This window comes from Girardinichthys multiradiatus, chromosome 18 (assembly GCF_021462225.1).
Source record: "Girardinichthys multiradiatus isolate DD_20200921_A chromosome 18, DD_fGirMul_XY1, whole genome shotgun sequence".
Lineage (NCBI taxonomy): Eukaryota > Metazoa > Chordata > Actinopteri > Cyprinodontiformes > Goodeidae > Girardinichthys > Girardinichthys multiradiatus.
Window position 1 is genome coordinate 25,982,664 of NC_061810.1, and position 20,723 is coordinate 26,003,386.

At 43.6% G+C, this 20,723-nt stretch overlaps 1 protein-coding gene across 1 annotated transcript in view; it reads right to left on the reverse strand.

Moving 5' to 3' along the window:
- gosr1 (golgi SNAP receptor complex member 1) overlaps positions 1-20,723 on the reverse strand; it is a 38,782-nt gene that overhangs the window by 13,132 nt on the left and 4,927 nt on the right. Inside the window, exons 5-6 of the mRNA XM_047392189.1 lie at positions 19,550-19,641; positions 4,590-4,664 (exon numbers count right to left, since the gene is read on the reverse strand). Coding sequence (XP_047248145.1) covers positions 4,590-4,664; positions 19,550-19,641 — 167 coding nt within the window. The remainder of the gene's footprint in view (positions 1-4,589; positions 4,665-19,549; positions 19,642-20,723) is intronic.

The window sequence follows — 20,723 nt, forward strand, 5'->3', positions numbered from 1 at the left end:
GGCTCACCTCCACGCACAGCGTGGGCTCTGGAACCCATCTCCTCGAGAGGGGCTGGACTCTCTCTTCTACTCTGGAGTGGCCCACGGGGAGAGGCGGCGGGCTGGGTTTGCTTGTTGCCCCCCAGCTCAGCCGTCTCGTGTTGGGGTTTACACCAGTGGATGAGGGTCGCATCCCTGTGCCTTCGGGTTAGGGACAGGTCTCTGACTGTCGTTTCGGCCTATGGGCCGAGCGGTATGGACCCGGCCTTCTTGGCTTCCCCGTCGGGGGTGCTGGATAGTGCCCCTCCCGGGGACTCCATTATTGTGTTGGGGGACTTCAACACCCACGTGGGAAATGACAGTGACACATGGAGAGGCATGATATGGAGGAATGGCCTCCCCCATCTGAATCCGAGTGGTGTTTTGTTATTGGACTTCTGTGCTAGTCACGGATTGTCCATAATGAACACCATGTTCAAGCATAAGGGTGTCCATCAGTGCACTTGGCACCAGGACACCCTAGGCAGGAGGTCGATGATCGACAATAACCATATGTATTGTTAAAAGCTAGAAACTGGGGGAAACACAGCATGCTGCACTCCAGGCAAGTCTCTTGGACTTTATTTAATTTGTTTGGTGCAGTTCGCTTTCACATTGTACCTACTGCAAGTGAACTATTACTTGACTAGGGTGGGACAGAGCACAGACCCAGAAATGGAGGAAAACTATCATTAAATGCTTGTTGCATTTCTGCTCTGCATATTTTGCAGTTCTTACAGCTGAAAATCATTGTGAGGGTCAAGAGCTGCTAATTCAACTCAGGTTTCGCAAAGTTCCATTTTTATTTTTGGAACGCCTTCAGCGTATGTGTGCTACAAGCTGAAGGAGATGACCTGCTCAGCATGCCCTGGCCCACAACATGCCGCTAGCAGTGTTGTTAAGCAACAGACAGCTGATCAGGTATGATTTCAGTACAATGTTCACTTCTGCTACCAGCTACCGTGGCTTGTTAAGTCCAAAGAGATTTAACAAGCCACGGAAAACCCACTTTTTAAGGTGGTCTTGGCCCGGTTGTTTGGTGCGGACCAGGGTTCGCTTGAGTTTATTCATACTTGCACAGAAGGAAACGAACTCTGGTCGGACCAAAAGTATGTTTTCTGCAGTTGGGTCGGATCGAGGCCAGTTTGTATTCAAAGCAGAAGCGAACCGCATAAGAGTTTGTTTGGAAGAGGACCGAGGCCACCTTAAAAATTAGGTCTCAGCCTGGTTGTCTGGTCCACACTTGAGTTCGTTTGAGTGTATTCAGACCTGCACAAAAGGTCCGTCCTAACAGGGAAACCAACTCTGGTCCATTTAAAGTGGACCAAAAGTGGTTGACGTGAATACACCCTTTTTTTTAAAAAGAAAATTACTACATAAGACCAATAAAAACAATATTTTAAGAAAGAAATAAAGGTACATCTAAACGAAAATTAGAATATCATGAAGGAGTTCAATATTTTTGTCACTCAATTTAGAAAGTGAAATTCTTATTGAACTGATTCATTAGACATGGAATAAAATATTTCAAGCCTTTATTTCTCATAATTGTAAACATTATGGCTTACATATAATGAAAACCCAAGATATAGTGTATCCATGTGTAATGAATCTATATTATAATTGAGTTTCACTTTCTGAAATGAGAGAAAATAAAATATTTAATGTTTTCACGATATTTAAACAAACCGTGAAACCATGGACATTAAACCATGTATTTGTACTTTTGGCAGTGTGGGCACGTTTTCAGTCCTGCTGGAAAATCAAATCAGCATCTTCATAAAACGTGTCAGCAGAGGGAAGCATGAGGCATGAAGGAAATTTTCTGCTAGAAGGCTGCTCTAACTTTGGACTTGATAAAACACAGTGGACCAGCACCAGCAGATGACATGGCTCCCCAAATCATCACTGACTGAAAACTTCCCATCGGACTTCAAGCAATTTGAATTGTGGGCCTCTCCACTCTTCAGACAGACTCTGGAAATATTAATTAATTAATTCATTCATTCATTCATCTTCTATACTGCTTATTCCATAGTGGGTCACTGGGGAGCTGGTGCCTATCTCCAGCAGTCGACGGGTGAGAGGCGGGGTACACCCTGGACAGGTCGCCAAACCATCGCAGGGCAACACAGAGAAACACAGGACAAACAAAATTTTAGGATCAGGTATAATACACAATTCTCTCAATTAACAGAAATATGCACTTGAAATATATTACTCTGTGTAATCAATTAATATAAGCTGTTGAAACTAGATTGCTGGAATGAATAACTTTTTAATGAGATGTACCGCTACTTTCCAAGTTATTTTCCTTTCAGTCTAAATTTAAAACACCTTCCAAATTCAGCTTCTAGCTCTATCTAAAAAATAAAATTAGTAACTAAGATCATCAATAAATGTGAAAATTTGGTTGTTCAAGATTTACTGCAGCTCTGCGACTGCCAAAACAACTGATTTGAGTACATTTTTCACTCAGTATTTGGTTTCCAAGAATCAAGTTCAATACTCTTCTCAGTTGTGTAGATAACATAATATTTGTGCCTTCCAATACTCCATCTGTAGTATAGGAGGTGTACTTTAAGGCCTTTTGTCCACATCAGGTAAATTTGTTTCCAAGAGAAGGTTTGCAGCTAAAGCCTGTTTTCAAATAAAGTAAGAACTTTGATGGGAAATGCATTTAGTTTTATTTATTTAAGAGCTGGAAACAAACACTTTGAAAAAAGAAAAAAACAACAACCAATCAAATTCCATCGTTTTAATAAGCTCTAATTAATCATTGGTCTGATCAATGTGCAAAAATCATTGGTTGTTCATTTACATTTTGTTTGAACTTATGTGCACTGCAACGTGCAGCCTGCTGATATTCAATTTTCCTTTCCACACAGGGTGCATCTCACACCTCTCAAACGCAGAGAGATTTCACAAAACACATGCTGTTTGACAGTTCTCCATACTCTGCCAGGAAATAGCAGGAAAACAACGAATGAAGATTACGATTCAACCTTCTGTGTCATAAGAAATACATTTTATCACTTTTGGGATGCAATGTAAATGAAAAACTGATAATAAAACGGATCCTTTTTTATAAAAGCATTGGGTCGGTACTGCATAATTACACTGCAAACATTACAATAACGAACACAAAGCAATCTGTGGTACTGAGTTAAATGGAGGCAGAACTGTGGATGTATCTCAAGGCAACATATCAAACTGACAGATTTCTTGTGTGACATCATGGAAAAAGCAAAAGAACTCATCCAAGATATTAGGGAGAGAATGGTGGACCTCCATAAATCTGGTTCATCCTTGGGTACAATTCCCTGATACCCCAATGTGCCACGTTCATCTGTTCAAGTATATGTATAAACAGCATCAGGAAGGAGAAGGGTTCCCTGCTCTATGAAAGTCTGATGAAGAGGATGCTCCGTATCAATTCAATTTAATTGAAAAATACTTTATTCATCCCAAAGTCAAATGAAATGTTGTTGTAGCTCATATTATACAGGTTTCTTCAAAGAGCCACTATAGATGCTGATGGCTGTGGGTAGCGCTCTGTCTTACAGTAGATCTTAAGAAGACTCTGACTGAACACTGTTGTTGTACGACTGTCTGATGAAGAGGATGCTCAGGGTTCTCAATAATGTTCTTCGTTTAATGTGAAATTTCTCCAGCCCAGTCTAAATTTGATATAATTATTAACATGACCGTTGGTGGGGCGCTCTAACAACAAGAGAAACACTGACTAGGTATTTATACTCTTGAACCACCTTCACTTCTGATCCAAAGATGGAAAAAGCTTTGATTTTTTTCCCGTTTCTCCTATATCTACAATCATCTCCTTTGTTTGGTTCAAATTCAAGATGATTGACAACAAAGTCAATGTATTGGAGTGTCTACCACAAATCCCTGATTTCAATCTGAGACCGGAGTGGGCAATTCCAGTCCTTAAGGGTCAGTGTCCTGCAACTGTGTCCTTGGTCCAACACACCTGAATCAAATGGCTGAATTACCTCCTCAGTATTCAGTCAAGTTCTCCAGAGTCCTGTTAATGATCTAATTATTTTATTCAGGTGTGTTGAAGCAGAGACATATCTAAAAGTTGCAGAACACCGGCCCTCGAGGACTGAAGTTGCCGATCCATGATCTAAGAGATCATTTGTGGGCATCGCTGAGAAAGCCTGGGTGACCAAAGCAGCCTGCAAAACGGACTCGGTTACACCAGTTCTATTCAGAGAAATGAGCCCAAATTCTAGCTAAATATTACAAGTAACTTGTGGAAGGACTCCCAGAACATTTGACCGAAGTTTAAAAGGCAATTCTATTAAATACTCAGGAAATCTATGCAAACTTGCAGGAAAGTAAATTAAATCTCTCAAGAAATTATCTTGCTCATTATTTTAACTTTTAGCAAACAGAAACAGGTCTAGTCTACAACAGGAACTGTTCAGTGTGATTTAATGTCAAGCAGGGAGGAAAAAAATCAAGTTTGAACTGTTGCTCTAAAGCTCCACAAAATCATTTAAACATTTAACTGAACTCATAAAGAAGCCAAACTGATGTGAACGTACTTTCTGAGATGCTCGTGCTCCTTTAGAAACAGCTCTGTTCTTCTGTTGTTGACTCCTGAACCAGTTTTATATGTCCTGAAAAAACACAAAATGAATACATCACCTAATTAGAACAAGTTTTTGAATTTATGCAATGTACCACAATATTTATACAGGTCCTTCTCAAAAAATTAGCATATTGTGATAAAGTTCATTATTTTCCATAATGTAATGATAAAAATTTAACATTCATATATTTTAGATTCATTGCACACTAACTGAAATATTTCAGGTCTTTTATTGTCTTAATACGGATGATTTTGGCATACAGCTCATGAAAACCCAAAATTCCTATCTCACAAAATTAGCATATTTCATCCGACCAATAAAAGAAAAGTGTTTTTAATACAAAAAACATCAACCTTCAAATAATCATGTACAGTTATGCACTCAATACTTGGTCGGGAATCCTTTTGCAGAAATGACTGCTTCAATGCGGCGTGGCATGGAGGCAATCAGCCTGTGGCACTGCTGAGGTCTTATGGAGGCCCAGGATGCTTCGATAGCGGCCTTTAGCTCATCCAGAGTGTTGGGTCTTGAGTCTCTCAACGATCTCTTCACAATATCCCACAGATTCTCTATGGGGTTCAGGTCAGGAGAGTTGGCAGGCCAATTGAGCACAGTGATACCATGGTCAGTAAATCATTTACCAGTGGTTTTGGCACTGTGAGCAGGTGCCAGGTCGTGCTGAAAAATGAAATCTTCATCTCCATAAAGCTTTTCAGCAGATGGAAGCATGAAGTGCTCCAAAATCTCCTGATAGCTAGCTGCATTGACCCTGCCCTTGATAAAACACAGTGGACCAACACCAGCAGCTGACACGGCACCCCAGACCATCACTGACTGTGGGTACTTGACACTGGACTTCTGGCATTTTGGCATTTCCTTCTCCCCAGTCTTCCTCCAGACTCTGGCACCTTGATTTCCGAAAGACATGCAGAATTTGCTTTCATCCGAAAAAAGTACTTTGGACCACTGAGCAACAGTCCAGTGCTGCTTCTCTGTAGCCCAGGTCTGGGGAATGCGGCACCTGTAGCCCATTTCCTGCACACGCCTGTGCACGGTGGCTCTGGATGTTTCTACTCCAGACTCAGTCCACTGCTTCCGCAGGTCCCCCAAGGTCTGGAATCGGCCCTTCTCCACAATCTTCCTCAGGGTCCGGTCACCTCTTCTCGTTGTGCAGCGTTTTCTGCCACACTTTTTCCTTCCCACAGACTTCCCACTGAGGTGCCTTGATACAGCACTCTGGGAACAGCCTATTCGTTCAGAAATTTCTTTCTGTGTCTTACCCTCTTGCTTGAGGGTGTCAATAGTGGCCTTCTGGACAGCAGTCAGGTCGGCAGTCTTACCCATGATTGGGGTTTTGAGTGATGAACCAGGCTGGGAGTTTTAAATGCCTCAGGAATCTTTTCCAGGTGTTTAGAGTTAACTCGTTGATTCAGATGATTAGGTTCATAGCTCGTTTAGAGACCCTTTTAATGATATGCTAATTTTGTGAGATAGGAATTTTGGGTTTTCATGAGCTGTATGCCAAAATCATCCGTATTAAGACAATAAAAGACCTGAAATATTTCAGTTAGTGTGCAATGAATCTAAAATATATGAATGTTAAATTTTCATCATGACATTATGGAAAATAATTAACTTTATCACAATATGCTAATATTTTGAGAAGGACCTGTATATCATGCATTTGTGCAAATATTGTTTAAGATAATGAAAATCCAAGGTAAATATTAACAAACTTTCCTTTTTATAACAGTACATCACTCAGGGAGAAAACGTCGTCCAGATAGTTACCAATGAAGCTTTTGCTCTCTTTCTCTATGGTGAACCTAAGTACTTCAGAAATATGCATCTGATCTAATGACATGAGGCTCTAAAATAACTAGAGAACAGGAGGGTAATGGGGCAATTGAAGGTTTGGTATATGGAAAAAAGAAACCAACACATCTTGTTATATTGTCAGAAATTAGGAGCTGGCAAAATGTGACAACTTAAAGGGAGTGTAAATTCTCATATTAATGACGAAGTAGAAACAATAAGCTGTTCCTGACTATTAGGCTTTATGTGACCAAACTCTGTGCAAAAGCACATCTAACCCATTCCCTTGTGCCTGATGCAGCTCTAGCTAACAGCATCTCTAAACAGCTGAATAGCCCACACTCTCCTGGGTTTCTGCCCATTTAACAGAGCCCCACCTTCCTTTTGGGCAAGAATGACATAAAGAGCACAAAGGGATGGAGGAAGAACTGTGCACACATATATACCATTAACATCCTACCCCACTCATCTAACTGCAAGCAGTCTAAGAATAAATTAGTTTTATTCATCCCAAGCACAGTGTTAAAAGCCAGTAGCAAAAAAAAAAACAGATCTGTAGTGAATAGTGTGTTGCCTTGAGCTTAGGCTGGCTACCCCGTCAGCATGGCTGATGTATTTGTAGGGTTGAAACTGCCTGTACCGACAGCCAGCTTCATCACTCCAGCAAGGCTTTTTAAAAGGGCACCAATGTAAATCACAGACAAGCTGTCATTTTCGCTGCTGACATTTCGAATCAAAGCAGCAGCAGAGGAAATGTTATGACTGCACTCAGCTCTCAGTTGCTGCTGCTATTATGAATGGTGCAGCTGCACAATGTGAGTTTAAGTTATAATGTGCATGAAACACAAATGCAATATGATGATAATTGTTTAGAAGAATTGCATTATTGTTATTTTTTCTGTTTGCAAAAATTTCTTTTAATTGGTCCGCATCCTTATGTTTCTGCAGCACAAACAATCCTCATTCTGGTCGAGCCCTAATACAATACTAAGATCTTTACCGCCCCCTACATGACCAAAAGTTAAGGTGCAGCAGATTTTCTATAGTAATTTATAGAAAATCCATTTAACCAAAGTACACCTTTACTAAGCCTTATAAAAGTAACGTAACACTGATAAACAACTTAAATAATGCATACAATTGTACAAATCTGTTTTTTTATGCCAGGGCTCTCTTTAAAAAGGAACAAAATTTTTGACACATGACTAAAAACCTTTGTCAAACTGAGTTTTAGTTAAAGAGAAAAACTAAATATTATTTGAATTTCCTGGATTACCTTTATTTTCCCTATAGTCAAGAAAAAAAGTGCACAAGTTTTCTTCATTTCAATTGTGTTTTTTCCTAAATAAGCAAAGAAATTGTCTATTTTGAAATAAATATCTGGTTTACATGATTTGACAGTTATTTTCTTGTTATTTATATTTAGCATCACAAAGCTTTCAGTCTTAAAAGGCTAACCAGCTTGATTGGGTGGAAGAACATAGTCTGTTTACTACTTCACAATTTGAAAACAAATATCTTAGTACACAACACTACTGGAGAAAATGTGGCTGCAAGACTCTGGAGCTAAAAGAGTCTAAATTAAGATTAAGGCACATGTGATTCAGAAATACAGACAAAACCCACAAATGCAGACACAAAATTTAAAAAGCACAGAAGATTGACAAATGTACACAAGATTCAGAAATGTATTTCATATGCACACAGAAATATATCTTGATTTACAAAACACTTGTGTTCATTTCGTTTGTGTGTACATTTGTGTGTGGATTTTGAGACTCCCTGACTTGGCACGAAACACAAATGCCTTTTTTTCTTTTTTTTACAGAGAATGATCTGCAACCTATCAAATATCTGTCTTGTTTCAGCCAATCACAATAAGACACCCCACATGGTGGTATATCTACGCTATATCCATTTGGTGCAGGCGTGGGCCAGCAGTGAAGTTCAGAAAGTTGAGAGCTCAACATTGCTTCTGGCAACAACAGGGGAGCAGGAAGTGAAATATATTGCTCAACCTGTTTAGCTTGTTATCCCCTTGTTATGAAATGTTGTTTAATTATTAATGTAAATCGGTTTAATTTTGCAACTATCAACATTAGCTAGCTTGCTAGTGCTTAGCTCGCTGGCTAAGAGTTTATCTACTTCTTCGAAGAATCTTCAATCCCAAAAATGTAAGTGTGGTCTGTTGTCTGTGCATCCGACAAACGAAAACCAGACGGAATTTAGACTAGCTGTCTTAAAGCGTCTGCAGAAAAAGAATCTGAACCAAAGATTCCCTCAGAAGAGACGGCTTCTCTAATCATGTCAAAACCTTTTTCCCTCCCTGCCTGAGAGAAGATCCGAGTCCAAGCAGACACTCTCCCATAGGTGGCTGAATCGAGAGCCGCCACCCACCACATAACTCATTGCCCCTTGGACCTTCTGTCCTCCTGTTCACCAGAACCGCTCACATGAAACGTTATGTATGGGCAGAGAAAATTAATTTAAGGAAAAACAATTTAAAAGCTGTATATTCAGTTTTATTTTTTTCTTTGTGGTGCTAAACTGCTTTAATACTAACAGGCGTCTAAGCCTTGATGCTAGTTACTTCGTTTGGGGTTTGTTTCAAAGTTATGACAAATTTTATTTCAATCAGTGGTTTAAACGCAGTTCAGCCGTAATGCGCTCCAGTGCTCATTCATACATTAATAATTGAATTAATGGTACATGTGGGACTAGAAGTTGCTAAAATTAACTATCTCCTTTAAGTTAGCTGAATGGTTGACATCATTACATCTGTCCGTTTGTTCACCAAATTGTGACTACATTCGCTTTAAGCCGCCATTTTAGTAGTCCATCACTCCCTAATTACACAACATTAAGAATCAATTGTCCAAAAGGTTATTGATTTCTAATTAAGCAAATAAAATCAAAATATCATTTTATTGAAATAATACTTAACTTACCCTTCTGATTTGCATTGTGAACTGGTTGTTTGAACACATTCAAATTATTGTTCTTAATTAGTTTTAAAACTAATCTGACCTCATTCCTCCAGACAAACCTTGGTTCTTAAACAAACATTTTCACACTGAACTGTGATATCACTGCATCATTTTATTGGTTATGATTTATTTCTTTATTTCCTTTTTGTAATTATTAGTTTTCCTCATTCTACTCATTTATATGGTAGTTGAGTGTTACCAGTCTAGTAGAAGAGTTTGAAGTATTTTAACATGATGCTGACTTAAATTCGGTGATAACCTCCTATACTTTCATCTGTTGTTCTATAATACCACACAATATTGGGCTGGTATTCACAGGACAATATCAGATTTGTTAGTCTGACTTTACTAGTAATTCATTGTTAATTATAATTATTAATAGTTGCTAGTAGTTAAACCAATCACTATGGCTCAACAGTAGTGCTCCTAGTTTTTGGTCTAACTGAACATTTTATATTCTAACTTTATTAATAGTGTGCTAATAATTAATTATCATTTTAATAGTTGCTAATAGGCAAACCAAACCTATTTTTTCTCCAACTGCTTGTGGATGTAGTGTTATGTCGAATATGTTGTTGTTTATGTGTAAGAAAAACCTCCAAGATCTCTAAATAAAGAGCCTAAAAACAGGCTCATCAGCTATGGTTAGGCAAAGCAATAATTTGTCAACAGCACTAATATAACTTAGCAGTGTATGTATACACTTGTTATGTCCAATTTGAGTCCTCAAGGGTTTACTATCCCTCATATTTTGCATGTTTCCATTGTTCCACACACTTGAATAAAACATTTATGGGTCATTATCAGATCTATGCAGAACTTGGTGACAAGGAGAGGAGGTAATTCAGGTGTGTTGGAGCAATAACACATCTAAAACATCTAAGACTGCTGGCAAAGCTGTTTGCTACTCATCGTTTATATCTGCAAACATTTTCAGAGAGCTAACTGCCTCAGCATTTAATTTAGAAACTCACAAACAGCTTGCAATGCTGCTGAAAATCTATTGTTTGCAATCAATGTCATGCAGAAAAGTGGATCTGGCTACAAGGACAAATCTACTATTATCAAAAACACTGAAACTTTATGCTCCTCTTCTGAGGAACATGACAAGTCTTTGAATAATCAATATTTTAAAACATTAAGCATTAAGTGTCTCTATGGCTAATAGTAGATGTGTCCCTATACGAGGCCTCCAAAGATGTATTCATCTTTGATGGAGTGGAATAATTAGGAATTCTGCAGTGCTCACTGTAAGCATACTGCTGCGTCTCACAGATCAATAAACCATTTCCAAAAAAGGCTTTAAGATTCATGGTCTGTAGTAGGTTCCAGCTCATTTTAATACACTTACTAAGAAATGAGCCTGTAGAAAGGGTACACCTTCTCACTGCAAAGCCAAGGAGGCTGTGAATATTCAAAGCCTTCAATATCAAACATCCAAGAGCAAGCCATGTAGGAGTCTGGGTTCATCTTCCTATCCATTCAATAAACTCAACAATATCTGAGCTCTGAGGAAAATATTTGACAGTTCCCTTTCAGTCGATTCACTCAGTACAACACATAAGTATGGGATATCACGCCCTGCGTGTCCTGGCTGAAGCCACCTCTAATCACGCCTCCTAGGCAAATGACGTGATGACGACAGGTGACAGGCCCCGCCTGCACTATATACCTGTCCGTCATCATCGTCATTACTCAGTTCTTACGCTCTTCACCTCGCTAAGAACACCTCTTTGAGTCAGGCTAGCTAGCTGCTGCTGGTTAGCTCTGTGTCTCTTTTCAAAGGGCTACTTGGAATTAGTTCAACTGCTTTTGTTGGAGTTAGTCACTGCTGCCTGCTGGTAAGCGTGTCTGCCCGCGAAGCGCTGATTTCAAGCAGTTCGGTCTGGCTTTGTGGTTCGGGATGAGCACAAAGCCAACACAAGCGAAGCAGAAGTCTTCTATTCGTCCCTGTCCTCAGGGGTGCGGCTTCTCGCTTCATGAGAAGGACCAGCATGAGGCTTGTCCCATCTGTCTCGGGATCGTTCACGCTCGCAGAGCGTTGGCGGAGCCCGAAGCATGTGCGTTCTGTCGCCAGCTTCGTCGCTCGACCCTGGAGAGGCGGGTTAAATTCCTCGAAAAGGTGCTGGGAGAGGCTGCTGTCTCACGACGAGACCCACTGCTCTCCGAGGCGGGAAACCCAGTTTCGTCCGATTCTGATGAGGGCGGATTTTCGGTCGAAGTCCCCGCTTCCAGCTGGGCGGACCATATGGAGTATATTGATGGGTTAACCGATAATGCAGGTGCTCGGTCTCAGCTTCAGCTAGAACCCCTTCAGGGAGAAGAGGACGTACTGGCCATCGGTTTGGATGTTCATGGTCTGTCCGATGATGAAGATGAGTCTCTGCCGAGTCAGGCTGCCGCTGCTGCGCCAGCAGACCCGGGCGACACGTCTTTCTTCTCTCTTTGCCGCCGTGCAGCTGATACACTGGACGTGGAATGGCCATCCGCACCTCCTGCGGAGAAGCCATCGCGATTCGCGGGGTTTTATCTCCCCTCGGAGCCGGCCGCAGTCAAGTATCATCTACCCATGTTCCCAGACTTTATCTCTGAGTTGATGTCTTCATGGAACAAACCATTGTCCACCCGCGTCACGGTACCGGGTTATGGACAGTATCTGGACCTGGAAGGCGCCGAAAAAGCCGGACTGGTGAATCTTCCGCCTATGGAACCGTCTTTGGCAGCATATCTGGCCCCATCCCAAAATCACGGTGTGGGTGGTCCAACATCGCTTCCGTCTAAGCACTGTAGGTTCTCCGCTGCTCAATTGGAGAAAATCTACAAGGCTCAAGCGACCACCGCTCGTGCCCTGAGCTCCATTACCATGCTGCAAACATACCAAGCTATGCGCTTGGCGGAGCTTGGAGCCGCAACACCGCCGGAGAGTCCTGTGATGCCACTCTTGAATGAGGTGAGAATCACCGCTGACTACATCCTCCGTGTATCCCGCTGTGCAGCGCTATCGCTGGGCAGAGGGATGGCATCGACGGTGGTTGCCCAAAGGCACCTGTGGCTGACGCTCTCTGACATCCCGGATAGGGATAGAGCCGTCTACCTGGATGAACCGGTGGTAGCCGACGGGCTGTTTGGACAATCACTCGACGCCATACAGGCGAAATTCGAGCAGAGGAAAAAGCAGACCGAAGCACTGCGCAGTATCATCCCCAGGCGAGATGTGAGACCCAAATCCAGCTCGGGCACTCGCAAACCAGCTGTACCGCCACCCCCAGCGAAGAGGATGACGCGACCCGTGAGCTTGAACCCTCAGACGGCACAGCCACAAAACCACGGCCAACCTCCCCGAAAGACGGCCTGGAGCAGGGGTCCTCCTCCGGGGCTCCAGAGGGACTCGACGTCCCGAAAGAAGAAACCACAGTCCTCCTAGCTGTGGGACTGGGGACTCAGGAGTTTCGGGAGCAGGGAGACATGTTTGCCAGTTGTCGGCGGGTGCCGTCCAAAAGAGGTTTTGCTGGTGTTGTTCAGGATCCCAGTCCCAAGAGGCGCTGCGTTTCCCCCACACAGTCTCCCAAGCACAATTTCCCAACAAATATATTTGCACTAAAAGCCCCCAGTTTGGGTGCGTTGAATGTGTTTCTGAGCACTGCAGTTGTTCCAAATTTTGTATGGATGCTCCAAATGTTTCAATAAAGACAGTTTTTTCTATGAAAAAAAGTCAAAATCAAAGAGCTGCAGGCAACGGCCAAATGAGGCTGCACCTCTCTCGCACGTCGGGAGAGGGCAGCACCGTTCCACCAACAGTGCCGCAGGCCAGTTGCCTGGCTTCACGTCTCCATATGTGGCGCGCATGCGCACTCCATCCTTGGGTGGAGAGGACCGTTGCTATGGGTTACCATTTACAGTTTCGCCGGAGACCACCCCGCTTTGTTGGCGTGGTAAACACGGCAGTAATGGCCCAAGCAGCAGAGGTTCTGAGAGAGGAGATAAATACACTGTTGGCAAAAGGAGCTATTCGTGCGGTTCCCGAGTCGGACATGAACAGAGGTTGGTACAGCCGTTATTTTGTTGTTCCGAAAAAAGGGGGCGGGCTTCGTCCAATCCTGGACTTGAGAGTTCTGAACAAATACCTCCGAACATACAAGTTCAAAATGTTAACACTCAAGCAGCTTCTGAGTGCTATCAGCCCGGGCGATTGGTTCGCCACGATCGACCTGACAGACGCTTACTTTCACGTAGCGATACACCCGGACCACAGACAGTTTCTGAGATTCGCCTTCGAGGGCAAGGCGTACGAGTACCTCGTACTGCCTTTCGGTCTGTCTCTAGCGCCTTGCACATTTACAAAATGTGTAGAGGCAGCGCTAGCACCTCTCAGAGAGACAGGGGTCCGCATTTTAACTTATCTGGACGACTGGGCTTTAATAGCCAGTTCCAGAGAGCAGGCGACAGTGCAGCTGTTTCGGGTTCTGTCGCACATTCAAGCCCTAGGATTTTTGGTAAACTCTCAGAAAAGCTCGCTGATCCCAAGTCAGCAATTTTCATTTCTCGGTCTGGAAATATGCCCCCTTACAAGCAGGGCACGTCTTTCCGACCACAGAGTGGCCGCGTTTCACCGCTGCCTCGCTCAGTTTCAGTTGGGACACAAACTGCGTTTCGAGACCATCTTACAACTGATGGGTATGATGGCATCTATGATTGCAGTAGTACCGCTCGGTCTACTGAAGATGCGCCCATTTCAGCGGTGGACCCGCTCTCACCGGTTGTGTGCATGGCGTCACCGCAGCAGAAAGCTAACAATAACCACTGCCTGTATGTCGGGTCTCAGCCCTTGGCGGGAACCAGGACTGTTGTGCCGAGGTTCGCCAATAGGGAGAGTAACCTTTCGCAAGGTGGTATCCACGGATGCCTCCCTGAGGGGGTGGGGCGCGTTGTGCGATGGCATGGCCGTGAAGGGGGTTTGGACACTAGTACAATCCAAACTCCACATAAACTACCTGGAGCTCTTAGCGGTTCTGCTGGCTCTGCAACATTTCTGCCAGGTTCTGTTAAACCAACATGTTCTGGTCAGGACAGACAACACCACTGTGATTTCATACATAAACAGACAGGGAGGGACTCGTTCACTTCCTCTCCTGAAACTATCTCACACCCTCTTACAGTGGTGCAGCATGCATTTTCTGTCTATCAGAGCTACTCACGTCCCGGGACGTCTGAATCTGGGTGCAGATTTGCTCTCCAGAGGCGGACCTCGGGTGAGAGAGTGGAGGCTTCACCCTTCCGTGGTGGCACAAATATGGTGTCTGTTTGGGACAGCAGCAGTAGATCTTTTTGCCACCAGAGCCAACACCCACTGTCCTCTGTTCTTTTCCATAACAGATCAGGATGCTCCGCTGGGAGTGGATGCCCTGGCCCAATGTACTCCTGTATGCATTCCCCCCAGTGGAAATGATACTACCTGTACTAGAGAGGGTGCGCAAACAGGGTCTGTCCCTAATTTTGGTAGCACCCCGTTGGCCTGCAAAGTCATGGTATTCCGAGATCATCAGCCTGCTGGCAGCAGAGCCGTGGCAACTCCCCGTTTGCCGGGATCTCCTCACTCAGGCAGGGGGGGAGATATTTCATCCACACCCAGAGATGTGGAAGCTGCATGCCTACCTGCTGAGAGGTCCAGCTTATTAGCCAAAGGCCTCCCCCCTGATGTGGTGGCAACAATCCAGAATGCAAGAGCATCCTCCACTAGAGGCTTATACGCTTATAAATGGAGAGCTTTTGAGCAGTGGTGTGTGGACAAGCACATTGTTCCATTTCAGTGCTCAATGGTGGAAGTTTTAACGTTTTTACAGGATCTGCTGGATAAAGGTCTTTCCTTTTCCACAATTAAGGTCTACTTGGCTGCCATTTCTGCCTGCCATATTGGTTTTAATGGAGTCACACCAGGTGCTCATCCTCTGGCTGTACGCTTCTTAAAGGGTGTTTGTAGACTCAGACCTGTGATTAAACCCAGTTTTCCTTCCTGGGATCTCACATTGGTACTAGAAGCTCTTTGTGACCCTCCATTTGAACCTTTGGAGTCAGTAGATGTGAAGTTCCTTTCATATAAGCTTGCTCTGCTTCTTGCTCTGACAACGGCAAAGCGAGTTGGAGACCTCCATACTTTGTCTGTAAATCCTACCTGCATACACTTTTCACCTGATGGTTCCAAGGTCACCTTGCGACCCAATGCAGCTTATCTTCCTAAGGTTATACCTTCGGACTACAGCTCCATGACTATGGAGCTTTCGAGTTTTTGTCCACCTCCTTTTGCATCTGAGGAACAAAGGAGGTTACACTTCCTGTGCCCTTTACGTGCACTGCGTAGTTACATTGACCGTACTCAGTCTGTGAGGTTGTGTGATCAACTGTTTGTGTGTATTGCTAACCCAGCAAGGGGGAAAGCTCTGTCCAGACAAAGACTCTCCCACTGGATTGTGGAGGCTATTTCTCTGGCTTACAGCAACAGGGGTCTCCCAATGCCACGTGGTGTGAGGGCTCACTCCACCAGGGGCATAGCGACCTCCTGGGCACTATTTAGAGGGGTGCCCATGAGTGACATTTGTGCTGCAGCCAGCTGGTCTTCGCCGCACACATTTGTAAAGTTTTATCGTTTGGATGTGACAACCCCTTCTGTGGCTCACTCTGTTCTTTCTGCTGGGTCTGAAGTGCTGCACTAGTATGCAGTGTATGATCCAGGTTTGATGGCTGCTCTGCGGGGCGTTTATATATGTCCCATACTCATGTGTTGTACTGAGTGAATCGACTGAAAGGGAACGTAAAGTTATGCATATAACTACTGTTCCCTGAAGGAGAGTAACGAAGTACAACACATTGCTGCCCCGCTGCTCAGCTGGGCTCGGTGAATAGCGGCTATCGAACTGAGTAATGACGATGATGACGGACAGGTATATAGTGCAGGCGGGGCCTGTCACCTGTCGTCATCATGTCATTTGCCTAGGAGGCGTGATTAGAGGTGGCTTCAGCCAGGACACGCAGGGCGTGATATCCCATACTCATGTGTTGTACTTCGTTACTCTCCTTCAGGGAACAGTAGTTATATGCATAACTTGACGTTTTTACTCACTGAGACTCAGGTCGAAACACAAGCACCTTAAAGCTCGTATGACAATCAGCTATGTTAAAAGAGACTGTCAGGGACGGATGGATCTGAATACTCATTTATAATAAATAAATTAGCATAATTTACCTACAAACAAATGCAAAGTGCTCTCTTACAACTGTAAAATAACTTGTTAGGAAACAGTCAGTGAGTCGTCTTTCAATCAGGTGTTTGCAATCCATTCATAAATTACGCAAACTCATGCAGAAAGACCTCAGGCCCAGGACCATCTTTCTGCAGGAAAATAGTGCTAAACACTGTCACCATGCAGCCCTTTAGCACTATTTGTAATTAAAATGATCAAAAACCATTATGTGTGTGTTTCAATATAACATGCTTGCACCAATTCCATGTTTTCATCTTTGCACAAACCTCCTCTGTTCTCATTCATAGCATTCGTTTCGATGTCTCACTATGGGATGCGCCCCTTGACATATTATCTCAGGAAATACAAATTCAGGATGCTTACAAACGCATCCTTCCTACGACTGGTGCGTTGGGGCGATTGGTTCTCCTCAATCGATCTGAAAGACACATATTTCCATATTTCGGTGTACCCACCGCACAGGAAATATCTGAGATTCGCTTTTAAGGGGGTCTGTTACAAATACACAGTGCTTCCCTTCAGCCTCTCCCTGAGCCCGAGAGTGTTTGTGAGCTGTACCGAAGCAGCACACGCAGATACTCGTTCTTCACCTATTTGATCTGGGTTTTGTGTTGAGTTACGGGAAGAGCGTGTTAGTCAACCGCCACTACAGTGGCTTATGTCAGTCGTCAGGGAGGACTGCTTTCCCTTCGGTTGCACACTCTAGCTCACAACCTGATCTTATGGAGCAGCAAGCATCTTGTGTTACTCAGAGCTACCCATGTACCCGTAGCTCTGAACCGCGGAGCAGACATGCTGTCCAGGGGCGCTCCGTTATACGGAGATTGGACTCTACATCCAACCATAGTGGAACAGCTGTGGTTCTGCTTTGGGCGGGCAATAGTGGACATGTTCGCCTCCAATGAGAACGTTCAGTGTCCACTGTTCTTCTCAATGCGCGATCGGGATGCGCCACTCTGATTGCACATACTGTAGCCGGAGTGAGGGAGCACCACCACACGCTGATCCTAATAGCTCCACACTGGCCAGCGATGCACTGGTTGGCGGAGATATATCAGCTCCTGAGAGGACAGCCTTGGCAACTCCCAAAACAGGAGGACATGTTGTCTCAGGTAGGAGGGACAGTGTTTTACCCACACCCAGAGCACCTCAAGCTATGGGCCTGGCCTGTGAGTTGTATAATTTGAGCACAGCAGGGCTACCTCAGAGTGCTAGGGCTTCCTCCGCTAGGTCTTTATATGACTGTAAGTAGAATATTTTTGAAGAGTGGACATCTCTTTTCAATGTCCTGTTGGGGTGATTTTGTCATTTCTGCAGGAGCTGATTGACAAGAGAAAGACGATTAAGGTTTACCTGGCTGCCCTCTCAGCCTGCCATGTAGGCTTTGAGGGAAAAACAGCCCGCCAACACCCTTTGGAGGGCTGTTTTATGAAAGGGGCACATAGATTATGGCCGGTTGCCAGGTCCCTGGCACCCCCATGACCTGACAGTGGTGTTGGAGGGCCTCGCCAGCCCCCCCATTTGGACCTCTGGAGGAGGCTGACCTCAAGCAACTGTCCCTCAAGACAGTGCTATTGTTGGCCTTGGCATCTACTAAATGTGTAGGTGATCTCCAAGCTCTCTCAGTGAACCCTTCCTGTACCAAGTTTGGTCACGGAGATGTCAAGGTCTTACTGCAGCCCAACCCAGCTTTTGTGCCTAAAGTGGTGAACTCATTCTCTCCAATTATTCTTATTATTCTAGCCTTTTCTCTGCCGCATTGTTCCACCACGGAGGCTGAACAAGCGCTGTCCAGTCCGGGCTCTGTGGGCCTACTTGGACAGAACTAGCAACTTCCGGAGAAGTGATCAGCTTTTAGTGTCCTGAGCAACGCCTTTTAGGGGCAAGCCCATCACAAAGCAGCATCTCTCTCACTGGATTGTGGGAGCGATTGCGTTATCCTATACAAGCCAGGTGGTTCAGCCCCCGGTGAGCCTACATGCTCATTCCACCTGTGGTATGGCTGCGTCCTGGGCCCTCTTCGAGGGGGTGTCTATCCCGGACATTTGTGCAGTGGCAAGTTGGTCTTCTCCGCTCGCCTTTGCTCAATTTTAGAAGTTGGACGTCTCAGTTCCAAGTGTTGCCTCTGCTGTTTTAAACCCTGGGTCTTCACTGGAACAGGATGGTCTCAGCTAAGCGCTGGAGGTCGCTAGAGATAAGCTGTCTGGCAATACGGGACTCTCCATATCCCATAGTGAGACATGGAAATTAATGCTATGAATTAGACCTTTAGGTTACTTGCATGACCCCGGTTCTCAGAGCAGCATGAGTGAGATGTCTCACCAGACAACCCTTCATGCTTGGGCAAAGTGAGAAGGGGTACTTATTTCGAATGACGCTGCATCGTGGTACAAGCTACTTATAGGGTAGTTGACGCTGGCGTCCCGATCACCAGCCAGTCAGGATTGGCATAATGAGATAAATGCTTCTGAGGAATACGGCAAGGGGCATATCCCATAGTGAGACATCTCACTCATGCCACTCTGAGAACCGGGGTTACGCAAGTAACCTAAAGTTAAGATACTATTGCTATTAACTCTTAAAAACATTCGGACCTGAAAAATATAAACAGCATTCAGATAAACCAGATTTGTGAATGATAAACTGATATAAACACATGCACACCATATATATATAATCTGACTTAGATTGGAGTACAAATGGTGATGGTGAAATTGCTCACTCATGCATTCCCTCTTTGTTTGAACGTGAGTGTACTCAGCATCCAAGCTGGATCTTTTTGTCATTTTAATTTTGCACTTACCATAGCTGCCAAGTCAAATGTAAATGAATAAATAAATGATTAAGTGCTTACTCAATGTCTTTCCTCACAGATCCTAAAAGGTCTTCCCTTTCCCGGATGGCCAGAAAGTTGCCTTTGGTTTTGTGGAATTCGTGTGTGTAATCCTGAATAGAAACAAGTAGAACAAGATTTAAACATAAACTCTGTCTGTGACATTAAAAAAATTGTTTACCACAGTCCATTTCAGTTGCAACTGAAATTATTCAGCCCTTGCTGCAAATTAGGTCTACTGGCAAAATATAGAAACCAGCAGCTGTTTGCAATAAACAAATAACATAGTGGCAATAAAAATAACTTAACATAACTAATATTACAAGTGGTTTCTCCAAAATAAACACAAAACGCTACTTTTCATGAGTACATTCTCCAAATTATTCAACCAAGTCTTAGTGTATTTTGAGATGTGCTTGGGATCATTGTTCTGTTGGAAGCAGAAGTGGACAATCCAGGTCCAGAAAGTAAATAGCCTGCACAGAGATTAGTTCCAACCGTTTACATTTCCATCTCCACAACATAGACAGGGACTAATCACCTGGTTAAGTGAACAGGATGAAGCAAAACTAGGCAGGGTTTTTATTTTTACTTTCTGTACCTGAATTGTCCACTTCTGGTTAGAAGATCCAAATTGTCCCAGAATTTCCTGATAAAATTTCAATAGGTTCATCTCAAAAAACCCAGATATTGTGAAAAAGTTCAGTTTTTTGTTCATAATTTCAGAAAGTGAATCTCACATAACCTATAGATTCATTACATATAAGAGTGGAATATTTCAGGCCTTTATTTCTTGTATTTAATAATGTATTTAATAAAGTAGTTAAGGCTCACAGATAATGAAAACCCAAAATCCAGTGTCACAGAAAATTAGAACTTGAGATCAATACATGAGATCAATAAAAAAAAAAAGGTTGTTTTAAACAGAAATGTCAGACTTCTGAAAAGTATATTCATTTCTTTAAACTCAATACTTGGTTGGTCCTCCTTTTGCATCAATTACTGCATCAATGCGGCGTGGCGTAAAGGCAATCAGCCTGTGGTGTTGCTGAGGTGTAATAGAAGCCCAGGTTGCTTTAATAACAGCCTTTAGGTCATCTGCATTGTTGGTTCTTGTTTTTCATCTTCCTCTTGACAATAACCTGATTCTCAGTGGGGTTCAGCTTGGGCCAGTTGGCTGGTCAATCAAGAACAA